This window comes from Phoca vitulina, unplaced genomic scaffold, assembly GCF_004348235.1.
Source record: "Phoca vitulina isolate PV1807 unplaced genomic scaffold, GSC_HSeal_1.0 scaffold3, whole genome shotgun sequence".
Classification (NCBI taxonomy): Eukaryota; Metazoa; Chordata; class Mammalia; order Carnivora; family Phocidae; genus Phoca; species Phoca vitulina.
In genome coordinates this window covers 64984938-65008181 of record NW_022589706.1, presented here as the reverse complement: position 1 = coordinate 65008181, position 23244 = coordinate 64984938, and the positions used below count along the sequence as shown (strand labels likewise).

Genomic DNA, 23244 nt, shown 5'->3' with positions numbered 1-23244 from the left:
ACTCCCAAATTGACTACTAGACTATATAAGCAAATTTAGGACAAAAACCCTGACATACCTTCTTAGTCTGTTATTTCCAGCTTAACTAGAGTCAAACAAGTTCAGTAATAGCTAAATGAACAGAGTTGAAAGATTAGATGATGATTTACATTATGTATATGACTGGCATTCATAAGTAAGACTCAGACACTGGCGTTAAGTATTTCATTAAGAGGTAGTCAAGTGTAGAGTGACAAATTACAGTAGAGTGACAAATGACTATGCAGTATACTACACTCTTTATAATACCATGATTAGTAGCTTAACTTTTGGCCCATAGGGTTAAAACCCTGAGACTTTCAGGGTTGTACATATAATCCAGTAATCCACTACTGGGCATTTACATAAAGAAAATGAAAACATGAATCTGAAAAAGAAGTACCCCTATGTTTATTGCAGCATTTTTTTTTTTTTTAGTAATCTTTACACCCAACACAGGGCTTGAACTCACAACCCTGAGATCAAGCGTTGCATGCTCTACCATCTGAGCCAGCCAGTGCCCCTATTGCAGCATATTTTCAATAGCCAAGATATGGAAGCAACCCAAGGGTCCATCAACAGATGAATAAAAAAGATGGAGTATATATACACAATGGAATATTACTCAGTCATAAAAAAGAATGAGTTCTTGCCATCTGTGACAACATGGATAGACCAACAGGATATCATGCTAAATGAAATAAGACAAAGACAAATACCATATGACTTCACTGAGATGTGGAATCTAAAAAATAAATGAACAAACAACAGAAACAGACTCATAAATACAGAGAATAAACTGGTGGTTGCCAGAGGGGATGGGGTGGGGGGGGGGGGGGGGGGGAGTATGGGCAAAATAGGTAAAGGGGATTAAGAGGTACAAACTTTCAGTTATAAAATAAATCACTATGTTGTATAACTGAAACTAATATAACATTGTATTTCAACTATATTTCAATAATAAAAGTTAAAAAAAAAAATCCACAAAACTTCCAGGGTTGTAGAATACAATGTTAAGAACCAATTCAGTAAATAATCTACAATTCGTTTATAGTGATCCCAGAGATGCACCTACGAAAAATTGAATATTTTAGAAAGTTGTAAGAAACTTAAAATTACTCAAATATAGGCAATAGTCTAGAAATATAAGATGAAACAGAAAACTTTTCCAGAATATTGGCTTAATCTTCATTTTAGCTATGAAGATTAGTCATATTTGTCTTTTTTGAATTTGTCTGCTTATGAATATAATTTCCATAGTGATTTTAACACATTTAGAGTTTGATACAAATGAAACTTCATGTTTTTATCTCAGTACTTTGTTTCCTCCTTTCCTGAATTGTTTTTTTACTTTCTTTGTTTTGTTTACTCTTAGTTAACATCTCTTCTGAAGCAGAAGTCCCATATATTCAAGTGTCAATTTATTAATTTTAAGGATAGACTGCCCCAAAATGTTTGGTCTTAAACATCTTGAATTCTCAAGGTGCAAGTTTGCGGGATCTATCTGTACTTTGGTGGTAGAACAACTTATATGATATGAACTTTAATTAATTAGTTAATTAATTAATTAAAGACCTTTTATTTGAGAGAGAGCATGAGTGGGGGTGGTGGGGAGGAGGAGAGGGAGAGAGAGAAGCAGATTCCCCACTGAGCAGGGAGCCCGACATGAGGCTCAATCCCAGGACCCCAGGATTATGACCCGAGCCAAAGTCTGATGCTTAACTGCTTGAGCCACCCAGGCACCGCTGAACCTTAATTTTTAGATTTGTACTGGACAGTTTTACGTCCTAATTTCTTCCAAGTGAAATTTGAAATCATTTTGGCAAACCACTCTGCTTCTCATTAAAAAAAAAAAAAAAAGTCGAAATATTTTATGGGACCATATTTAACTTATGGGTAAATCTAGGGAGAATTTAAATTTTAGGTTTTTCTATCAAAGAATAGAAATATTTAATATTTCTTTTGCTTCTTTGTAGAGCTTTGAAGTTTTCAAAATATAGGTCTTACACATTTTGGGTTGAATTTATGCCTATAGCTTTTACTTGTTTTTAACTATTGTGAATGAAATTTTACTTAATTATATTTTATAACTGGTTAAAGCAAAGACTATGTTATGGACTGAATTGTGATCCCCCAATTCACAGGTTGAAGCCCTAAGCCCCAATGTGATAATGTTTGGAGACTAGGATCTTTATCGAGGTAATTAAAGCTAAATGAGGTCATAAGGATGGGACCCTAATCCAACAGGACTGGTGTCCTTATAAGAAAAGGAAGAGACACCAGGAGTGCATGAACACAGAGGAATGGCCATGTGAGGACACAGTGAAAAGGTGGCCATCTGCAAGCCAAGGAGAGCGGTTTCATCAGAAACCAACCTTGCTGGCATACTGATCTTGGACTTTCAGCCTCCAGAATTGTGAGAAAATGAATTTCTGTATTTTAAGCCACCTAGTTGGTGGTATTTTGCGATGGCAGTCCAAGCACACTAGGACAGGTTACAAACTCAAATGCCTATGGGAACCAGAGAAATACATATAAACCTGTGAATGCCAGGGTCAGGGCAGCGGGTGAGCAGTGCTGGGAAATCGGAAATGGTGGAGGCAGGGGAGGCAGAGGTTAAAGCCTCAGCAGAGAAAGCAAGCTTAAGGAGACACATAATTCTAACAATATACAGCATCCTAGAGTGTTTATCTAGGTGTTATCCTTACCTCTGTAAAATCTTCAGGTAATGGTGAACCGTCACAGTCTGTATCTTCTGCTCTCTCTTCAGGTAACTGCCCATTGGTTTTCAATGAACCTGGGAGAGAAATCAATGGGCCAAAAGGAGTTAAAATGCTCCCCAGAGGCCTTCTTGTACTCTTTAGTATACCGGCTTATTCACTCTGGCTCATCTACCTGAAGTACAGGCATCTCCTGCTGCATTATTTTGGTTTAAAAGATTCTGGGCTTCCTCATCCACAACATCCAGCAGAGACTGAATAACTTCAGCTTCTTGAGGATCATCATAGATATCATCTTCTTGTACATTAGATTCTTGAAAAACAGGAATTTATGTGAGATTTTACTTTAAAAATATTGATATGAGAAAGAGACACCGTGTCAAATCAAAGATAGCAGGTCTTTCAAATTTTAAGCATCTCCTTTGAAAAGCAGCCAGGACTGGAAAAGCAATTTATACTCGTGGAACCTAGACATTTCTAGTCCCAACATGACTCTGGCTGCCATGACAAAAGACCATACAAATACAACTTAAATAAACCAAAATCTATGTCTGTGAATCAATAACTTAATGCTTATTTTCCTAAATTAATCCCAAATTATTAATTCATGAAAGAAATTCAACTAAAGAAGTTATGTTACAAAGATTAAGGGTATACTGGGGTGCCTGGTTGGCTTAGTTGGTTAAGGGCCCAATTCTTGGTTTTTGGCTCACGTCAGGATATCAGGGTCATGCGAGCGAGCCCCCACATCGCACGGTGCATTGGGTGTGGAGCCTGCTTAAGATTCTCTCTCTCTCTCCCTCTGCCCAACGCCCCCGCACCATGTGTGCTCTTGTGCGCACACGCTCTCTTAAAAAAAAAAGAAATAAAATTTACAAAGATTAAGGATATAATAGGGCAGCCCAAACATCCTCAAGAAACATTTTCTAACTTATTAGAGTTGCTGCTTCAAAGAATATAAGCAACACTATCAAACAAAAACAGCCATCTTGGGGTGCCTGGGTGGCTCAGTCGTTAAGCGTCTGCCTTCAGCTCAGGTCATTGATCCTGGGGTCCTAGGATCGAGCCCCACATCGGCTCCCTGCTGTGCTCGGCGGGAGGCCTGCTTCTCCCTCTCCCACTCCCCCTGCTTGTGTTCCCTCTCTTGCTGTGTCTCTCTCTGTCAAATAAATAAATAAAATCTTAAAAAAAAAACAAAACCAGCCATCTTTTCTATCATTTAAAAATATTTTTAACATTAGAGATGAGAATGAATATAGTACATTTATACAGTAATGCAGCTAACAATAAATTTTACATTGTTCTTTTATTTCTTTGAACAACAATCCTTCCTTTTTACACTATAGAAACATGTAAACCCAATACCTAATATTTCTTTGTTACCTGAATTATTAGGGCATGTAGAGTAATTGGATGATTGATTTGGAAAACTACCTTTGGAGAGAATCAAGTTTGCTGATCCCTTCATCTGATAAGCAGAACATTTTCCTTCAGGGTACAAAACTTCAATTATTTCTTCCCCATTAACCTAAAGTATGAAAACAGAGCAAATCATTAGTTTACTATATTACTAACTTCCAAGATTAGGGAGGGACTGTAGATTTCCCCACCATGTCCTTCTCTCCCTCTTTCTTAGTACAAAATCCATTTTATATCTGCCCATAATAGATCAGTGTTTCTAGGAAACATCAGTACAATGGAATGTACAAAGAGGATGGGACTTTCCATCATTGAAAATCTCTGGAAACAGATTACATAACATCAAATCATTATTTTTATTCCAAGAATTCTCACAATGTTTACTATTATGAATTTTGAGTTGCCAAAGAAAACTCTATTACGTAGTATTTCTTAAATCTGTTTGACTGCAGAAATTTCTTTTTTGAGGCATATCTTATGGGACTTATCTTTCATAAAACTTTTTAGGAAAGTTTTATAGGATCATTAAACTTAGAACTTGAGGGAAAGGGAAAAAATCATCTTTTAAAAGTATTTGTGAAGCTGTGACTTGGACACACACTCTAGTTTAGCATTCTAGTCAACTGCTGGGTATAAAGATTTTCAAATCTAGGCTAATTTAAGAAAAGTAACAATGGGTGCATAACTATAAATTAATTATTGAATAGAATGTAACTTTCTAATTCAATGGTAAATTGTGAACACTTCATGGTGCATGGCCTATTGAAAGAAAACTGATTTGAGCAAAAATGCAAAATTAAATGATTAGAATAAATTAAAATAATTATATACAAATAAAAGGTGGTTTGCTCTGAGGATCTTATTCTTTTTATCAAGACAAAAAGTAAAAATGGTAGATGTGATAGAATTATTTCTTCATAACTAGTGGTTACATAATGTCAAGTTTTACTGGATTGTGAAACTCCAATCTTTACGTGAAATTCACAGTACAGACGTTAGCATCAAGGACAGAATATTGTTTGGGAGACTTCCTGAAAGAGTTGAACTCCAATAAAAAAATGTCTGAAATCATGAGTAACAGAGATCCTAGTTTCTAAGAGTTTCATATTAATTTAAACAGAAATCCTCCCCTTCTCCCTTTCAACAACATGCTGATATTTAAAAAGAAAATGAACACCATACAGCATGACTAACACTAGATATACATGAAAATTCAGGTGTTCCAGTTGTGTGTAATTGTAGACTTTATGAATAAACAGGGAGTAGTGGGTGTTGTTGTACCTCAATTATTTAAGTGTCCCAATCACTTCTGCCTAATAATTCTTCTACTGCAATATCTTTTCAGGATTTGCTAGACCAGTGAGCTGAAAGACATAGAATTTTGACCTTCTGGTCACCAAATTTTCCTTCTATGCTAAATCCAGCTCTTATCCAGAAATCTTGTTGAGATGATAGGGTTTTCAGATTCCTAGGAGACCAATGCCTCAGCTCTGGATCTTACATGAAAAGACTTTCAAATAGTGGGGTTCTGAATAGACTGTATGGGATGTGTGTGGGATTAAACAATTCCACAAAATGAAGATCCAGCTGGGATCATTTTAGAATGTACATTACATGCCAGAGGAAAATCATAAAAAGAAATGCTAACCAAACGAATGGGAATACATAAGGCCTTAAAGAGAAGGCTCAAAGTGGAATTTAGTTATGTATTAAAGTAGTTTCGTTAAATCTCCTCCAGATTTTTCTGTGCTAATCTTAAATGACTTAGGTTCTTACATTTGATTATGTGGTGAAGCATTTTCCATATCTTTTAAAAAGCAAATAAGCCTCTATCTTTTGTCAGTCCCATCTGTACCAGCAGGACTGAACTGTCACTTGAGAGTCACTGCTGCTCAACACTAACCCAAAGGACCAATGCTACTCTTAATTATGTATGTTCTCTTCTGGGTATGTAAGACACAACCAAAAGAACTGTGCACATTAATAAAAAGATCGCACTAAAGCTATCTATATAAGCAATTAGTTATATAAGAGCTAAATATGTGCTAAATGATGGAGGGTTGCTTGTGTGGGGGCTGTTCACTGTGTGCTTTACTTAGCAAGGCTATGAGTTCACTAAAATAGATTCCTACTATCACTACATGTATCTAAAAAAGGCAAATATTCAAATGTGAAATCAGTTTGGTTCAAGACAAACAAGCTGGTTATTCAGCTAAGGAAGCATGACACGAAGAAGGTGGCCTTTTCCTTACCTTGGAGAATGAATTACTAGGAGTGAGGGCAGGCTTGTGGCAAGGCTCCACAGGGTGATGACCTGAAAGGGACAACATAGGAAGTCAGGGAAGAGCCAGCTGGAACCACAGTAGGGACAACAAAATAGTGAAAGAAAACCCACATTTCTGTGCATGTGTCTTATTTTTATTAGTACACTGGAAGAGGTCGTATTACAAAGAGATTCAAAACCAACTAGATGGAATCAAATATTATGAAAGGGTTTATTCCAAGGAAAAAGCTAATTTCTTGAAAGAAAATACTGTAGTTTGCGTGAGAGCTCAGTTTGAGCTGAATGGTTTTAGTGTGAGACACTGAATATAAATTATCCTGACTGAATGTGAGAGGTATCACACGTGCTGACCTATACTCACTTTACTATTTAAGGGAAGGTAGCAAGCCATGTATATCATTTCATAAAGGCTATCAATTTAACACAGTAAAATAAGTTATGGATACAACTAAATAGAACTTTTAATATATGTCTAAACCAAATGTTAATTTTAACTCTTAGCCATCAGTACAAAGATTCAATACATATACTAAAATGAAATTATGTCTCTTACAGTTAAAAAGTCATATTTAAAAATAATTTGCTTCATTAAAATTATATTTTTATGAGATTTTGAAAGATACAGTAGAGTTTGGAAAAGTTAAAAAGGAAAAAAATAGAAAAAAAATACAGAATGACCTAAAAATAATTCCACCCAGAGGGGCACCGGGGTGGCTCAGTGGGTTAAGCAGCCGACTGGTGATTTTAGCTCAGCTCATGATCTCATGGGTGGTGAGGTCGAGCTCAGTGTGGGGGTCTGCACTCAGCGGGGACTCTGCTTGAGAATCTCTCCCTCTGTCCCTCCCCAACTTGTGTGTGCACACACGCTCTCAAATAAATAAATAAATCTTTTTTTTTTTTTTTAAGATTTTATTTATTTATTTGTCAGAGAGAGAGAGAGGCAGGCAGAGGAAGAAGCAGGCTCCCCGCTGAGCAAGGAGCCCCATGCGGGACTCGATCCCAGGACCCTGGGATCATGACCTGAGCTGAAGGCAGACGCTTAACCGACAGAGCCACTCAGGCGTACCTAAATAAATAATTCTTTAAAAAGTTTCCATCTAGAAAGATGAAGGTTGACATGAAATTTGTAGGGATGAATTTCTATAATTATGTGGATGATGTTATAAAGAGCCAAGAATGCCTTTTAATATCATTTCCAGGAGATATAATACATTATTTAACTTCCAGGAAAAATACTGAAAAAAGCATACTAATAATAAACTACTGGTTCAAAAAATCATCCTGGAATAGTACAAAACATAATAGTTTATTATTTGTTATCTCTCCCTCCTGTTCCCCTAAGTGCCCCTCACCTTCTCTGTCTCTAAGCAACAACTAATCTGCTTTCTGTCACTATAATTTGCATTTTCTATAATTTTGAATAAATGGAATAATACAGTATAAACTCCCTTCTGTCTGGCTTCTTTCACTCCGAGGTTTTATTTTGAGGTTATTTTGATTATGTTGCTATATGTCTCAACAGACCATTTTCATTACTAAGTAGTAGTCTGCTGTTTGGATATATTGGTTTATTCATTTGTTTTTGGACATTTGAGTGGTTTGTGATTTTGACTTTTACAAAGGAAGCTGTACGGATATATGCTTTTTGTGTATGGATATATGCTTTCTTTTCTCTTGAGTAAACAGAGGAGTGGAATGGCTGGATCACATGGGAGGCCCATGTTTAAATTTTTAAGAAATTGTCTGTTTTATAAAATGGCTATGGCATTTTATAATCCCATCACTATAAGAGAGTTCCTAATATTGATAACTATATGATTTTCAGAACTCATAAAGAAATCGGTTCTGTGGGAGTCAAGTCAGAGAACCCCATTAAGACAGATCACTAGGCAGTTTCTACAAGGGGGTCAGGGCACAGTTCTCTTTAGCTCTGAAAGTTACAGATGACCCAGAGGTTACTAGAAAAATGCTCTCCTGACTATTCTGTGAGACAGTCCGACTCTAATGTGAACTGGAACTATTAGAGAGCAGCCAGGATCCCTAAGGCATTCAAGATAACAGAGGAGGAGGGGAAGAGCTCTGCTTCAGTATTTAGTAGGTAAATCACAACTGCAGTAGTGAGATTCCTTTGGTATTTAGATGCTACTGCCTGATAACCTAAAAGTTCAGTTATGTATGAAGTACTGAATTCACATTTCAAATACATTAATTTCAACCACATTCCCCTGCGTCTATCATTCTTATTATATTCACACTAGCATTTATTATTTTTTTTTTTGGTAATTTTTTTTGTATTAGTCGCCATACAGTACATCATTAGTTTTTGATGTAACACTAGCATATAAAAGCTATGTTTACTGAGCCCAATTATGTAAATGAGAGCATGGAATCAGACACCCCAGGTTTAAATTCTGGCTCTACCATTTATTAACTCTGTGAGCTTGGGCGAGTTGTCAAACTTCTCTGTGTCAGTTTCCCCTTCTAAATGGAGGATTATAGTTAACACTGTTCTCACAGGGTTGTTGTGAGGACTAAAGCAATTAAAAGAATGCTTAGTCCAGGATAAGCATTAAATTTATGTTAGCGACTGCCACAATTACTAACACTACAATTTCTATTATTATGCTAAAATGTAAGGCAGATACTTTGTATATTCATTGCCATACTTACAATGACCAGACCAATGCCTGGTACAATGAAGAGATTCAGTAACTGTCTGAATAAATTATTATGTGACAATCATTATGATAAGCTTTTCAGATATTATTATTGTATTTATGCTTCATTATAAACTTAAAAGATAGATACCACTGATATTCTTAGTTTACTCATAGGAAATAGAGGAAAAATATGTATCTCTGCGTAACTACTTGTATCATAAAATGAATGTATCCTTACCGTTGGCTCTGGTTGACTGTGGAGTTGAAACAGCAGACCTCTTGGAACTTGGGACCACTGGATGACCATCTCTGTGTCATAAAAAAAAAAAAAAGAAGAAAGAAAAGGAAATTCCAAATTAAGATGTTTGTTCAAATACCCTTTGAACCATTTGCTAACTATTGAGCCTCAGGAATTTTATTTTAGATGGGCTTCAGGGGGGACCAGGCACCCCTGAAGCTGTAGACAAAATTTGTATCAATTTTCATCTACGTATTTTCTGGAGGGAGATATTCTTGACTGAAAAAAGATTAAGAATCACTTCTTTACATGATTTTTCTCTGGGTTTCAGTTTAACACACTACCACATTTCCCCTCTCATTTAAAACACTTGTAATATTCATGATCTAATTACTTAGTTCACTGTCACACTCAGGTGATAATTCAAAGATAACTTAGGAATTATAGATCACTACATTTTGTATATTTGAAGCCCTTGATACATATTTTTTAAAAAATTATTTAAAGTGAAAACCTAGACAAAATATATTTGTTTAAAGGATTATAAGAAGGATAGTACCACCCAATGTGAAAAACTGTCAAAAAGAGAGCACCTTGGAAGCAGAGGACTAGTATGCAATCTTATTGTTGCTAGTACTTGAGAGAAAAGGGAGTCTGCCTAAAGTATAGAGTGCTGGGAGAAGCAATTTGCCGTGGGCCCTGTATATTCTTCCTGGGTACCCCAGAAGTGCAAGGCACTGACTGCTTTTTATCTGGGCCAATTCTCAAGGCTATGTTTGTGGTGAGAAAGCTTGAGGAATGAGGTAACCTCTCTCTCCAAATAAAAAGCAGGTTTTCTTACAGGATGCCATAAAGGGGAGGGTTCCTCTTCTCATGGTATTCCCCTCCTGTAATACAACCCACTGCATGTTCAGGAATCCACTAGGCCCACATATGTCATCTTCAGGAGACTTAGAAGATGTGTGGAATTGACACCAATGCCATGCCCATGCTGCTTGTGGTTACTCAAAAAATATTTTGTCTCTGATCCAAGAGTTTCATACCTTCTTCCAGCACCCAAGAAACAGTAATTGGCTGGTTTATTAGCTTGCAAGTCCGGTAAGACCACAGACTCTGTACAGTTCTTGACATACAGATAATTACCACAGATCTCTACCCCTCTGTATGGCTACCCTTTGGACTTTAAAGAGGACAAATATATACAGTAGTGGAGAAAGCTTGAGGAAGAATGAAGGGGAAAGTAATTGTGACTAGCACCACTATATCTGTAGTGACTACAGTGAAGATAAAAGCAGAAAGGCAAAAGAAAGTGATTTCAGGGCTCGGGGAAAGGGTACTCTATGGATTTTGAGGCAAAAAAATTCAGTTAGATCTATGGTTAGCAGAGATATTAATTTTCACAAAAATATTGTCCAGGCTGTTTGAACACTTTCCTCCTCCACTAATTAACATTCAGCTACATCTATGAAAATAAATGTATGCCAATCAAATTTTTAGAAATATAAGAGGGAAAAGAGCAGGGATTACATTCAAAGGAAAAAAGTATGTAATCTAATTTAAAGGTTTAGAAGGAACAAATGTTTATGATCAAATGATTTAATTATAGTTCCTATATTTTCAAAGACATACTATGTAAAACTCATCATGTATCACAGATAAAAATGTAACATAAATCTGTAATCTAGAAAGCCTGGCTGTATGTACACTGTAGTAGGCAGAATAATGGCCCCACAAAGGTGTCTACATTCTAATCCTCTAAACCTGTGAATATGTTACCTTACATGGTAAAAGGGATTTTGCAGATGTAAGCTGAGGATCTAAAGATGGGGAGGTTATTTTGTACTATCTAGGTAGGCCCAATGTAATCACAGGGGTCCTTATAAGTGAAAGAAGGCAGGAAAGGCAGAGTCCAGAGAAAGAGATGTGACAACAGAAGTAGAGTGTTGTCACTGCTGGCTTTGAAGATGGAAGGGGGCCATGAGCCAAGGAATATGGGGAATCTCTAGAAGGTAGAAAAGGCAAGGAAATGGATTTTCTCCTGGAGCCTACAGAAAGAATGCAGCCCTGATAGCATCTTGATTTTAGCCCAGTGAAACCCATTTTGTATTTCTGACTTCCAGAACTATTAGGGTAATAAACTTGTATCATTTAAGCCACTATATTTGTAGTAATTTGAAACTAATACATACATTTTTTCCAATTTATTTATATTATTAAGTGAAAGAAAAGTGCCCATTAGCACTTCTTATAATGTGAAATTGTTATACCGTGTACTGAAAGTGGTAATTCTATGCCTCATTGGTCGTAGACATGAGGTTTGGGTAGGACTGACTTTGCCCCAGCTCTGGGAATGGGCCAGGACTGGCCTAGGCCAATCAGTATATTCTTATCCCTTTGCCTCAACTCAGGGACTGGCCTTAATTTAGGTCTAAGGCAATCAGCAGACAGTCCTTGGTTTACCATGGTCATTGGGAGGATTGTCAGAAGACTGTTCTGGATAGTGCATCACCATTTTACCTGATGACCACGTCATCTTTGGACTTTTAAAATCATATAAACCCTTTATTGTTTAAACCAAGTTGAGTTGTATTTTTCTGTTACTTACAACTGAAAACATGCTGACAAACGTCGTAACTACCTTATTGACAGCTGCAAACATGTATCTAAACACTAATCCACTTAACGTGCTCTTGGAATCTCCTATCAATAATTCTATTCTGGGGGTGCCTGGTTGGTTCAGTTGGAAGAGCATGTGACTCTTGATCTTGGGGTTGTGAGTTCGAGCCCCATGTTGGGTGTAGAGAGTACTTAAATAAATAAAAAATGTAAAAAAAAAAAGAAGTCTGTTCTAACTTTATTAATTCTTGCCAGTTTAGTCTATGAGTTACTAATTTAGGAATATCTTTTAAGATAGCATAAGTGTAATCAACTTATGCAAACACACAAAACCCGTAAGTAATTGCAGAGTACCTTGTTGCTTTCAGCACCACTGAAGGAAGTGACATGTCTAATGCTCTCTTAGCTTCTTCCAAGGTCATTCCTTGTGTGCTGACTCCGTTCACATAGTGGATGATGTCTAATAGCTGGAGATTACCCTCAATGGCTGCATCTGACCTCGGATTGATATCACTAATATATACCACTTGATGAAGGCTGTCATGACCTCCAGATAAGGAAAAACCTTCAGGGAATAGAAAATATTGGTTTCCTTAGTCTTAAGAGTACTTACTTTTAACCTAGCCAAGAAAATCACACTGCACAAAGCTTGAATGTGCATTACCCAACTCCTCCTTGTGGCATGTTAATGTAATGTCAGGTAGCAAATGAGGCAGCACTGGCATCCTGGGTAATTCTAGAATTCGTCCTAGAACTAATCTGACTGTCTTGGGTGCAGCTCGGAGCAGATTCACTGCATCTGTGTGAGTCATGTTTGTAACATCTGTATCATTAACCTACAAAAATGAGAAAGAGGCAAAACAGGATTAGAAGTTGCCATGAAAATACAGTAATCTCCCTAGCTGTATATTAGCCAGTAAGAGAGTGGTCTCTAATTTATTGCTAATTCCCTTTACTGTGGAAATCATAAGTACAATGATCAAGTAATTACATACGAAATAATAATGTAAAATATAAATGCATCATTATTTTGTTAATATTGGAAATTTATCCTCATACAAATTTAAGAAACTTTCTGTCCTTGATACCCAGGATAGCTTAAAGCTTATGCTTTAAGTGAGATTAGAGGCACTTCCTAATTAAAAAGGGAACTGTAAGCATTCCCTAAACTGTTAACTATATAAAGGTCTTATCTTTAAGAGGTTGGGATGGAAAATATAAACCAAACAAATAAATGGAGTGTTATATTAACTCAACCTTCTTGTTCTCCTCCAGCTCTGGCTTAGTTTTTGGCTACATTTGCACAAATCCATTTTGGTAATGTCTTACCTTTATGAGCCGGTCCCCAGGTCTTAGCCTTCCATCACTTTTGGCTGGATCTTGAATGACATCATGAACATAACAACCAATACTCTGACTGCCTTTGGTTACTGTAAAACCCAGGCTTCCTTTTTCTGATTTAATTAGGGTAATGAGGAGTTCTACTTCCTAAGGGAAGAAAACAGTGACTCTTTAGGTTGTCTATTTTTGCCCATCAATGAACAGAGAGGACTGTTATTTCTACTGAATAAAAGAGGAGGAAATCAAACCTTAAAAGGTTACTGATCTTAACCAAGTGAAGAAGCTAGGTCTATCCAATTCTAGATAGAATGTACCCCCATGTAAAAGTTGGGTTTAGATATAACACTATGTGTTTGTCTAGACAGCTGAGACAAAACTTACTCATGCTTCAGCTTTTGTATTTTCAGGATAAACAAGGTGGTTATACATTGATGATTAAAGAATATATTTTCAGCGGAAGTTTCAGAAAAATTCTTCATATATTTCTAAACAGTCAAGATAGATGCCAAGAGCCATAAAAGAAAAGGTTTTCTTGTACAAACACGAAGGCTTTGGTGACTAAATATTACAACATCATTTAATTATATAAAAAAATTTTTTTTAAAAAGATTTTGAATGAGATATGAAGGTTGCTTATAGCTTATAGGGTGATGACACACTTCTAAAGGAAATCATTCAAAGATTTTCTTCTTTCTGAGAAAAGATTATTTTCTACTGCTGAGAACGAAACTGAAGATGTAGATGTTACACACACACACATGCTTCTAGGCAAACCAGGTATCTGGAGAGATTAACTCCAAAATGATTTTTACGATTTTTATGTGGTGAGATTATCAATGGCTTTAATCTTTTTTTCTTTGTTTTTTAATTTTCCTACAATAAATATTTATTACTTGGGTAATAAAAACAATATTGAAAAAGGCTGATTTCAATCAAGGTAAAGGATATTATCCTTGAACATTCGGCTTCCATACTGAATGTAAAGGTTTAGAAGTCCTAGGGCTATTAGTACAATGTAAAGGATTCCATTTGGGCACACACAAAAAAAGTGTGGAGGAGAAAAAAATTACATGCAAACTTGATTAAAAATTAAATAGGTAACTCATCAGAATTTGGGAAATAGCAGATACTGTCTTAGGTGCTCTACGTATATTTCATTTAATCCTTACCACAATACTATGAGGTTACTAGCCCCATTTTATAGCCAGAACTACTAAGGCTCAGAAGAATTAAGTAATTCTACAGGCATCTGCCCAATTACCACAAGTAAGTGGTAGGGTCAGGATTTATACCCGGGTCTTTTTCCCTTTCCCTTGGATTCACAGCACAGAAACACACCAGACATGTTATCTACTAGCCATGGATATGAAGCTACTTTAAAAGGCTGCCTTTTCCCTAAAGGGAAATTGTGTGTGACTACATCTTACTTGAGAAAGTACGGAATTTTCTTAATACAGAGGAAACAACTCACCAGCTCAAAGTCTTCAAGGTGGTTTTCCAAGTCATTTTTCAAAGATGTCAAGCTTTCTTGTCTAGTTGGTTCAGAAATGTGATATATATGATATTTATCCATTGAATTAGTGGAAGCAGATTCTCCAAGAGTCATATCCGGTGGTAGAGGGGAAGGAGGATTGCTACACAGACAAAAAAAGCCAAGACTATTTTCAAATACCTTTCAATCCAATATAGTAAGTTTGTGCCACAAACCGAAAATGCTTAACAAATATTCATGTCTGCTTTTGATTGCAATCCTAGCTATTTTTGCCTGACTCTGGACTACGAATTCATTTCATATCTGTTATATGCTAACACCAATTTTTATTCTCTGTCCAGGTTTTATTTTGAAGCTCTTTAAGCTGCATAAATTAGTAAGACAGGTTAAAAAATATACTTTTGATTCCTAGTTGTTAATTCAAGGATGAAGCTAATGTTATCAGAAGCCTAATGTGTGTTTCAACCGAATAAGAAAAAAAAAATAAGAAAAGAATACAAATCTGTTGGCATTTTGTTCTTTCATTCATCTATTCTCCTCTGGACAAAATGACAAGACAGAAAAACTCACCTCAAAAAAAAAGAACCCAGGGACCTAATCAATACAGACATTCGTAAGATGTCAGAACTAGAGTTCAGAATGACGATTATAAAGATACTAGCTGGGCTTGAAAAAAGCATGGAAGATACTAGAGAAACCCTTTCTGGAGAAATAAAAGAACTAAAATCTAACCAAGTCGAAATCAAAAAGGCTATTAATGATGTGCAATCAAAAATGGAGGCTCTAACCGCTAGGATAAATGAGGCAGAAGAGAGAATTAGTGATACAAAAGAGCAAATGATGGAGAATAAAGAAGCTGAGAAAAAGAGAGATAAACAACAACTGGATCACGAGGGCAGAATTCAAGAGATAAGTGATACCATAAGACAAAACAATATTAGAATAATTGGGATCCCAGAGGAAGAAGAAAGAGAGGGGCAGAAGGTATATTGGAGCAAATTATAGCAGAGACTTCCCTAATTTGGGGAAGGAAACAGGTATCAAAATCCAGGAGGCACAGAGAACCCCCCTCAAAATCAATAAACATAGGTCAACACCCCAACATCTAATAGTAAAACTTACGAGTCTCAGAGACAAAGAGAAAATCCTGAAAGCAGCTCAGGACAAGAGATCTATAACCTACAATGGTAGAAACATTAGGTTGGCAGCAGACCTATCCACAGAGACCTGGCAGGCCAGAAAGGACTGGCATGATATATTCAGAGCACTAAATGAGAAAAATATGCAGCCAAGAATACTATATCCAGCTAGGCTGTCACTGAAAATAGAAGGAGAGATAAAAAGCTTCCAGGACAAACAAAAACTAAAAGAATTTGCAAACACAAAACCAACCCTACAGGAAATGTTGAAAGGGGTCCTCTAAGCAAGGAGAGAGCCTAAAAGTAACATAGACCAGAAAGGAACAGAGACAATATACAATAACAGTCACCTTACAGCCAATACAATGGCACTAAATTCAACCAGGAAATTAAAGAAGAATTAAAAAAATTCATGGAAACAAATGAAAATGAAAACCAACTGTTCAAAATCTTTGGGATGCAGCAAAGGCAGTCCTAAGAGGAAAGTATATAGCAATAAAAGTCTTTCTACAAAACCTAACACTACACCTAAAGGAGCTGTACAAAGAACAGCAAATAAAGCCTAAATCCAGCAGGAGAAGAGAAATAATAAAGATTAGAGCAGAAATCAATGAAATAGAAACCAAAAGAACAGTAGAACAGATCAATGAAACTAGGACCTGGTTCTTTGAAAGAATTAATAAGATTGATAAACCCCTGGCCAGACTTATCAAAAAGAAAAGAGAAATGACCCAAATAAATAAAATCATGAATGAAAGAGGAGAGATCACAACCAACACCAGAGAAATACAAACAATTATAAGAACATATTATGAGCAACTCTATGCCAGCAAATTAGATAATCTGGAAGAAATGGATACACTCCTAGAGATGTATAAACTATCAAAACTGAACCAGGATGAAATAAAAAACCTGAACAGACCTATAACCACTAAGGAAATTGAGGCAGTTATCAAAAATCTCCCAAAAAACAAGAGCCCAGGGCCAGATGGCTTCCCAGGGGAATTCTACCAAACATTTAAAGAAGAATTAACACCTATTCTTCTGAAACCGTTCCAAAAAATAGAAATGGAAGGAAAACTTCCAAACTCATTTTATGAGGCCACCATTACCTTGATCCCAAAATCAGACAAAGACCCCATCAAAAAGGAGAATTACAGACCAATATCCCTGATGAACATGGATGCAAAAATTCTGACCAAAATACTAGCCAATAGGATCCAACAGTACATTAAAAGGATTATTCACCACGACCAAGTGGGATTTACTCCTGGGCTGCAAGGTTGGTTCAACATCTGCAAATCAATGTGATACACAACATTAATAAAAGAAAGAACAAGAACCATATGATCCTCTCAATAGATGCAGAAAAAGCATTTGACAAAGTACAGCATCCTTTCTTGATTAAAACTCTTCAGAGTGTAGGGATAGACGGTACATACCTCAATATCATAAAAGCCATCTATGAAAAACCCACAGCGAATATCATTCTCAATGGGAAAAAACTGAGAGCTTTCCCCCTAAGGTCAGGAACACGGCAGGGATGTCCACTATCACCACTGTGATTCAACACAGTACTAGAAGTCCTAGCAACAGCAATCACACAACAAAAAGAAATAAAAGGCATCCGAATCGGCAAAGAAGAAGTCAAACTCTCACTCTCTGCAGATGATATGATACTTTATGTGGAAAACCCAAAAGACTCCACCCCAAAACTGCTAGAATTCATACAGGGATTCAGTAAAGTGGCAGGATATAAAATCAATGCACAGAAATCAGCTGCATTTCTATACACCAACAACAAGACAGAAGAAAGAGAAATTAAGGAGTCGATCCCATTTACAATTGCACCCAAAACCATAAGATACATAGGAATAAATCTAACCAAAGAGGCAAAGAATCTGTACTCAGAAAACTATAAAATACTCATGAAAGAAATTGAGGAAGACACAAAGAAATGGAAAAACGTTCCCTGCTCATGGATTGGAAGAACAAATATTGTGAAGATGTCAATGCTACCTAGAGTAATCTACACATTTAATGCAATCCCTATCAAAATACCATCAACTTTTTTCAAAGAAATGGAACAAATTAATCCTAAAATTTGTGTGGAACCAGAAAAGACCCCTAATAGCCAGAGGAATGTTGAAAAAGAAAAGCAAAGCTGGTGGCATCACAATTCTGGACTTCAAGCTCTATTACAAAGCTGTAATCACCAAGACAGTATGGTACTGGCACAAAGACAGACACATAGATCAATGGAACAGAATAGAGAGCCCAGAAATGGACCCTCAACTGTATGGTCAACGAATCTTCGACAAAGCAGGAAAGAATGTCCAGTGGAAAAAAGACCGTCTCTTCAACAAATGGTGTTGGGAAGACAAACCATGAGAGACTATGGACTCTGAGAAAAAAACTGAGGGTTCTAGAGGGGAGGGGGGGAGGGGGATGGGTTAGCCTGGTGATGGGTATTTAAGAGGGCAAGTATTGAATGGAGCACTGGGTGTTATACGCAAACAATGAACCATGGAACACTACATCAAAACCTAATGATGTAATGTATGGTGATTAATATAACATAATAAAATAAAATTTAAAAAAAATTGTAAAAAAAAAAAAGAATAGAAGTCTTATTTCTGTGGTTATTTTGGATGATAAAATAGGGAAAAACCCCAAACACCCAAGACCTTGAACAAATATGGTTGCACCTGGATATACACAAAGATGTAAACAAATAATAAAATGTATGAATAACTGTTAGAGGTATAAATGTAGTCTTTCTTTCTTTTTTTTTTTTGCCTTTATGCTTTCAATCATCTTTCCCCATCTTCTGCAGTTTTATATCTTATCTTTTTAAACTCTGTCTCTTCCTTCCCAACGACTTCCCTTTATATTTGTACTCCCTACTCTTCTGCCCATCACTATCTAAACAGGTCTCTTCTCTCTCTTTTAAGTAATATGAATGATGACGAAATGCAAACAACTTTCCCAATTTCAACTAAATATGCTCAGGAGATCAGCAAGTCTCAGGTCGAAAGGCTAGAGAGCTTACTGGTTTGCAACTGTCAGTCACAATAACTAGGTACCTAATACAGTCATCATCTGCCTGATCACTGTGAAGTTCATTTACACATAGACGTATTTCATCCTTAGAGAAATGTAGGTTGCTACTCCCATTACTCACAATAACCAGTTGCTTTGAGTGCTACATATATTGACAATACCTGTCCTCAAGTTCTGCTTTACTGGGTATTTTCTGAGGATAGTAAAACATGGTACAAATGGCATCTTCTTTACTCTTAGATGCTTCATGTTGACTTTGTGCCTGTGATCCCATGTTGTTTAGAGTCTGATGCAAAGATGAACTCCAGCTCCTATTTGGTATCTTTGCTGGAGCTTTCACCAAGTCTTCTCCACTCCCACTACTGTCACTGTAACTGTCTCTCCTGGATGGGGATGTGCATTGTTTCTTGCTTTTGTCATACATTTCATTTTCATCTGAGCTGGTGCCTTGCTCCACACATGCTGGTTGAGAGGAGTCTTTGGTGTTGTTTGGAAGTACTTGTGCTGGAGAGTGCAGTGGGGTCTGTAATGCACACATTCAAAGAGATCAGAGTGTGACAACTTATATTAACTTTAGAACACTTAATTGAGTGGCGCCTGGGTGGCTCAGTCGGTTAAGTGTCTGATGTCGGCTCAGGTTGTGATCCCGGGTTCCTGGGATCAAGCTCTGAGCTGGGCTCCCAGCTCAGCGGGGAGTCTGCTTCTGCCCCTCCTTCTGCTTGTGCGCTCTCTCTCTCACCCAAATAAACAAATAAAATCTTTAAAAAAACCCACTTAATTGAAAAGGAACATGCTGAACAGCACTTTCTATTAAAATATGCAATTATATTTTGACAATGAAGGTAATTTATGCTCATTAGAGAGAAAAACCATATATAAATATAACTGTTAATATTACATGACTTATACTATATATTGTACTTTGTATCCTACTTTTTTTTTTTGAAGATTTTATTTTTAAGTACTCTCTACACCCAATGTGGGGCTCAAGCTCCCGACCTTGAGATCAAGAGTCACATGCTCCACCGATTGAGCCAGCCAGGCATCCCTGTAACTTACTTTCAAATTTAGGTTTCTATCATTAATATTTTCTGAAGTCCTTAAATATGCTTTGAAAAAAAACTGCATAAAACTGTGTAATGATCCCACAGATGGCTATACCTTTCATTTATTTCAGAATTCTTTTATTTTACAGAGAACTGTATCTAACTTCTACTATTAATAGAAATCCAGAGATTTTTTTTTTTTAAGATCTTATTTATTTATTTGACAGAGAGACACACAGCGAGAGAGGGAACACAAGCAGAGGGAGTGTGAGAGGGAGAAGCAGGCCTCCTGCTGAGCAGGGAGCCTGATGCGGTGCTTGATCCCAGGACCCTGGGATCATGACCTGAGCCGAAGGCAGACGCTTGACGACTGAGCCACCCAGGTGCCCCAGAGATTCTTTGTATGGACATTTTCACCTCAGTTTCTCATTATTTCCTTGTAATTTTCTATTTTTTTAAAGATTTTATTAATTTATTTGAGAGAGAGAGAGAGAGAGACAGAGACAGAGATAGCGACAGAGAGCACAAATGGGAAGAAGAGGGAGAATTAGGCTTCCCGCCAAGCAGGGAGTCTGACGCGGGGCTTGATCCTAGGACACTGGAATCATGACCTGAGCTGAAGGTAGCCAGCCGCTCAACTGACTGAGCCACCCAGGTGCCCCTCCTTGTAATTTTCTATTTAATAATCAGCACATAGGATGTTCTTAAAGGCCTTGTTAAATATTTCCAGATTGCTTTCCGGAAAGATTGTATCAATTTACATACTCATTAAGAGAGTTCCATTCAGTTCTTCCTACCTGGTGCCCAAAATCAATGTATTCTCATAAAATGCTGTTTATAATACACCTTCAGAAATGATGCTTTCCTATTAATGTCCTAACACTACCCCCCTCCCTGATATAAAAGCCAAAGTTTCTGGGGCTAGACACTCCTGCCTTTCATACCCAGAGGTCATGTTTATTTTTAATGGAATACCCTTTTAAGTAGACAGGACAAAAGTTGTCTTTCTTCAATTATATTATTGTTCATCTACATATGGATGTAATTTATAAATAACCATTAGAATAGATTTTGGATCCTTTAGCTGTTTCTTTGACATAACAAAGGGAAATGGACAAGCATATTGCTTACTCTGTAATTTCCGGTATTAAAAATAAGGGCAAAAATTCTTAAATAATTTTCATTTTTATCTAAACTAGCTCAGAATGAGAATTATGCTTCCCAGTTTGGCTCAATGAAGAAATGGACAAAAGCGTTTTGTAACCATTATTTTGTATCTTTCCCTTTCTAATTCTGCTTAGAAAATAAACTCCTAAAATTCTAGAATTCTAGAAGTGGAAAGGAGAGATAAGAAAGTGAATTGAATTACTTCATATTACAAATGTAGAATACACTCAGAGGCTACATGACCCACACAAAATTCCTAGCTAAAGAATAAAGTAGGATGAAACCCAGAAGATCAATCAATGATGAAACCACTACAGCTGAATTAATCACTCAATTGCTATTCTATAAAAATATAGACTTTTCACAGGTCTCACCAAAAGAGCAGGGTCAATTTCCGGTAGCATACCAGGTGAAGGTCTACAGAGCAGCAAGGATACTTCTGGAGATGTTCCCCTGAGAGCAGATATGACTTCCTAGGGGTACCATGAATGACAAATGAAGATACAGTTAAGTCAGTATTATGAAATCATTACGAAAGGCCAATCCATCTCATTATTAAAAGTGCTACATTTAACACCTGGGGGCTCACCTGCTGAGATAGTCCTTTCAAAGAGGCTCCATTCACTTTCAAGATAACATCTCCCACATCAATTTTTCCACTTTCTGCTGCTGGCTGTCCAGGAAAGAGCTTTTTAACCCTTACAATGCTGGCATTCATTTGTTCAGGAATCAGACTGTCTTCTCGAGAAAAACTGAATCCTAGACCTGAGCTATTTTTAAACAATTTTACCTCAAACGTATTCTCTGGAGAGAAAAAAAAAAAGATATAAAAAAATTAAATATTCTTAACATGCTATGTTAAGATGAACATATGAACATACAAACATATATACTTTTAGACACATCTTCAAAAGCCCATTTTCTCAGAAAATGTACAGCTTTATAGGCACTTACTGTACTTTTATTCTGTATTCAAATCCAACCTCACACTCTCTGTCATTAAGAAAACTTAATAAACTAAGCTGCATGAACTAAGCTACTTGAACAGGAGAGGGTTTTGATATCAAGGTTCTGAAAATAAAATTATGCTTTAATCCCATGTATTTTAAAAGACCGCAGAATAACATAAAAAAAGAGAGAAAAATCTGGGAAAGGAGAATGAAGGAAATTCGGCTATACAATAGGAGAGAGATGGTAAGAAGAGCAGAACAAATGTTAGAGAAGGGTAGAGGAAAGTAAGTTGACATTCTAATGTTTTAGTGAGGCATACTTTACTCCAGTAAACTTCAATGGCATTATAAAGAAATTCTCATCAACAAAAGAAACTGAAAGAATAATAACCAGAAAAGAATGAAAAAACACATTTAAAGGAGTGATAGAAAAAATAAAGAATATCAGGCAGTGAGATAAAGTGAGTATGCTTATTTTCATAATCAGATAAAATAATACAGGCTTGGCTATTTTTTCTCCTTATTTTTGTGACTAATTCAGAGGTACTAACATTTGGCAATCAAATAAGGATTTAAAATAAAAGACAAAACAATGACTATATACCACCACCATCATTTATAAAGTAAAGGACATTTATGTCCCTAAAAATGAGATAAATGGAATCTCAGAATAAAGGGTACTTTTGTATTAGGAACACTTTAGCCTTTTGAAAAACTCAGTACTACATCATTCTTAATTTTCTTATTTTACAACCAAGTAGTGGTATGTCCAAGGGCTTGCAAAATTTTTAAGAAAGACCACTATTTGGGAACTATGAGGTGAATTTCTGCTTAAGGTTAGCCTGACAAATCCATAAAATTAAACCAAAATAAGGAAAATGTTAAGAGTCAAGGTTTCACGTGGATTTAAAGTCATTCTCAGCAATTATTTATATTTATTTCTTCCCTTGAAAATTTCATTTGAATTTTGCACTATTAGGTGGCCACAATTTGTTTTATGCATGACTTCATTATCCAAGGTCTTTCAAACTCTTAAGAGGTGCAAATATGTGTCTTAAAAAAAAATTGGTATAGTGCTCCATCAGATTATT

The 23244-nt window shown here is 36.4% G+C and overlaps 1 protein-coding gene across 8 annotated transcripts in view; it reads right to left on the bottom strand.

Moving 5' to 3' along the window:
• Positions 1-23244, bottom strand: part of PTPN13 (protein tyrosine phosphatase non-receptor type 13) — a 204421-nt gene that overhangs the window by 18905 nt on the left and 162272 nt on the right. For all 8 annotated transcript variants that reach the window (XM_032400721.1, XM_032400723.1, XM_032400726.1 and 5 more), the window contains 12 exons: positions 21793-22007; positions 21578-21676; positions 19152-19513; positions 14768-14930; positions 13285-13443; positions 12620-12791; positions 12310-12520; positions 9340-9410; positions 6410-6471; positions 4173-4266; positions 2914-3051; positions 2727-2815 (listed from right to left, as the gene is read on the bottom strand). In XM_032400721.1, coding sequence (XP_032256612.1) covers positions 2727-2815; positions 2914-3051; positions 4173-4266; positions 6410-6471; positions 9340-9410; positions 12310-12520; positions 12620-12791; positions 13285-13443; positions 14768-14930; positions 19152-19513; positions 21578-21676; positions 21793-22007 — 1835 coding nt within the window. The remainder of the gene's footprint in view (positions 1-2726; positions 2816-2913; positions 3052-4172; positions 4267-6409; positions 6472-9339; positions 9411-12309; positions 12521-12619; positions 12792-13284; positions 13444-14767; positions 14931-19151; positions 19514-21577; positions 21677-21792; positions 22008-23244) is intronic.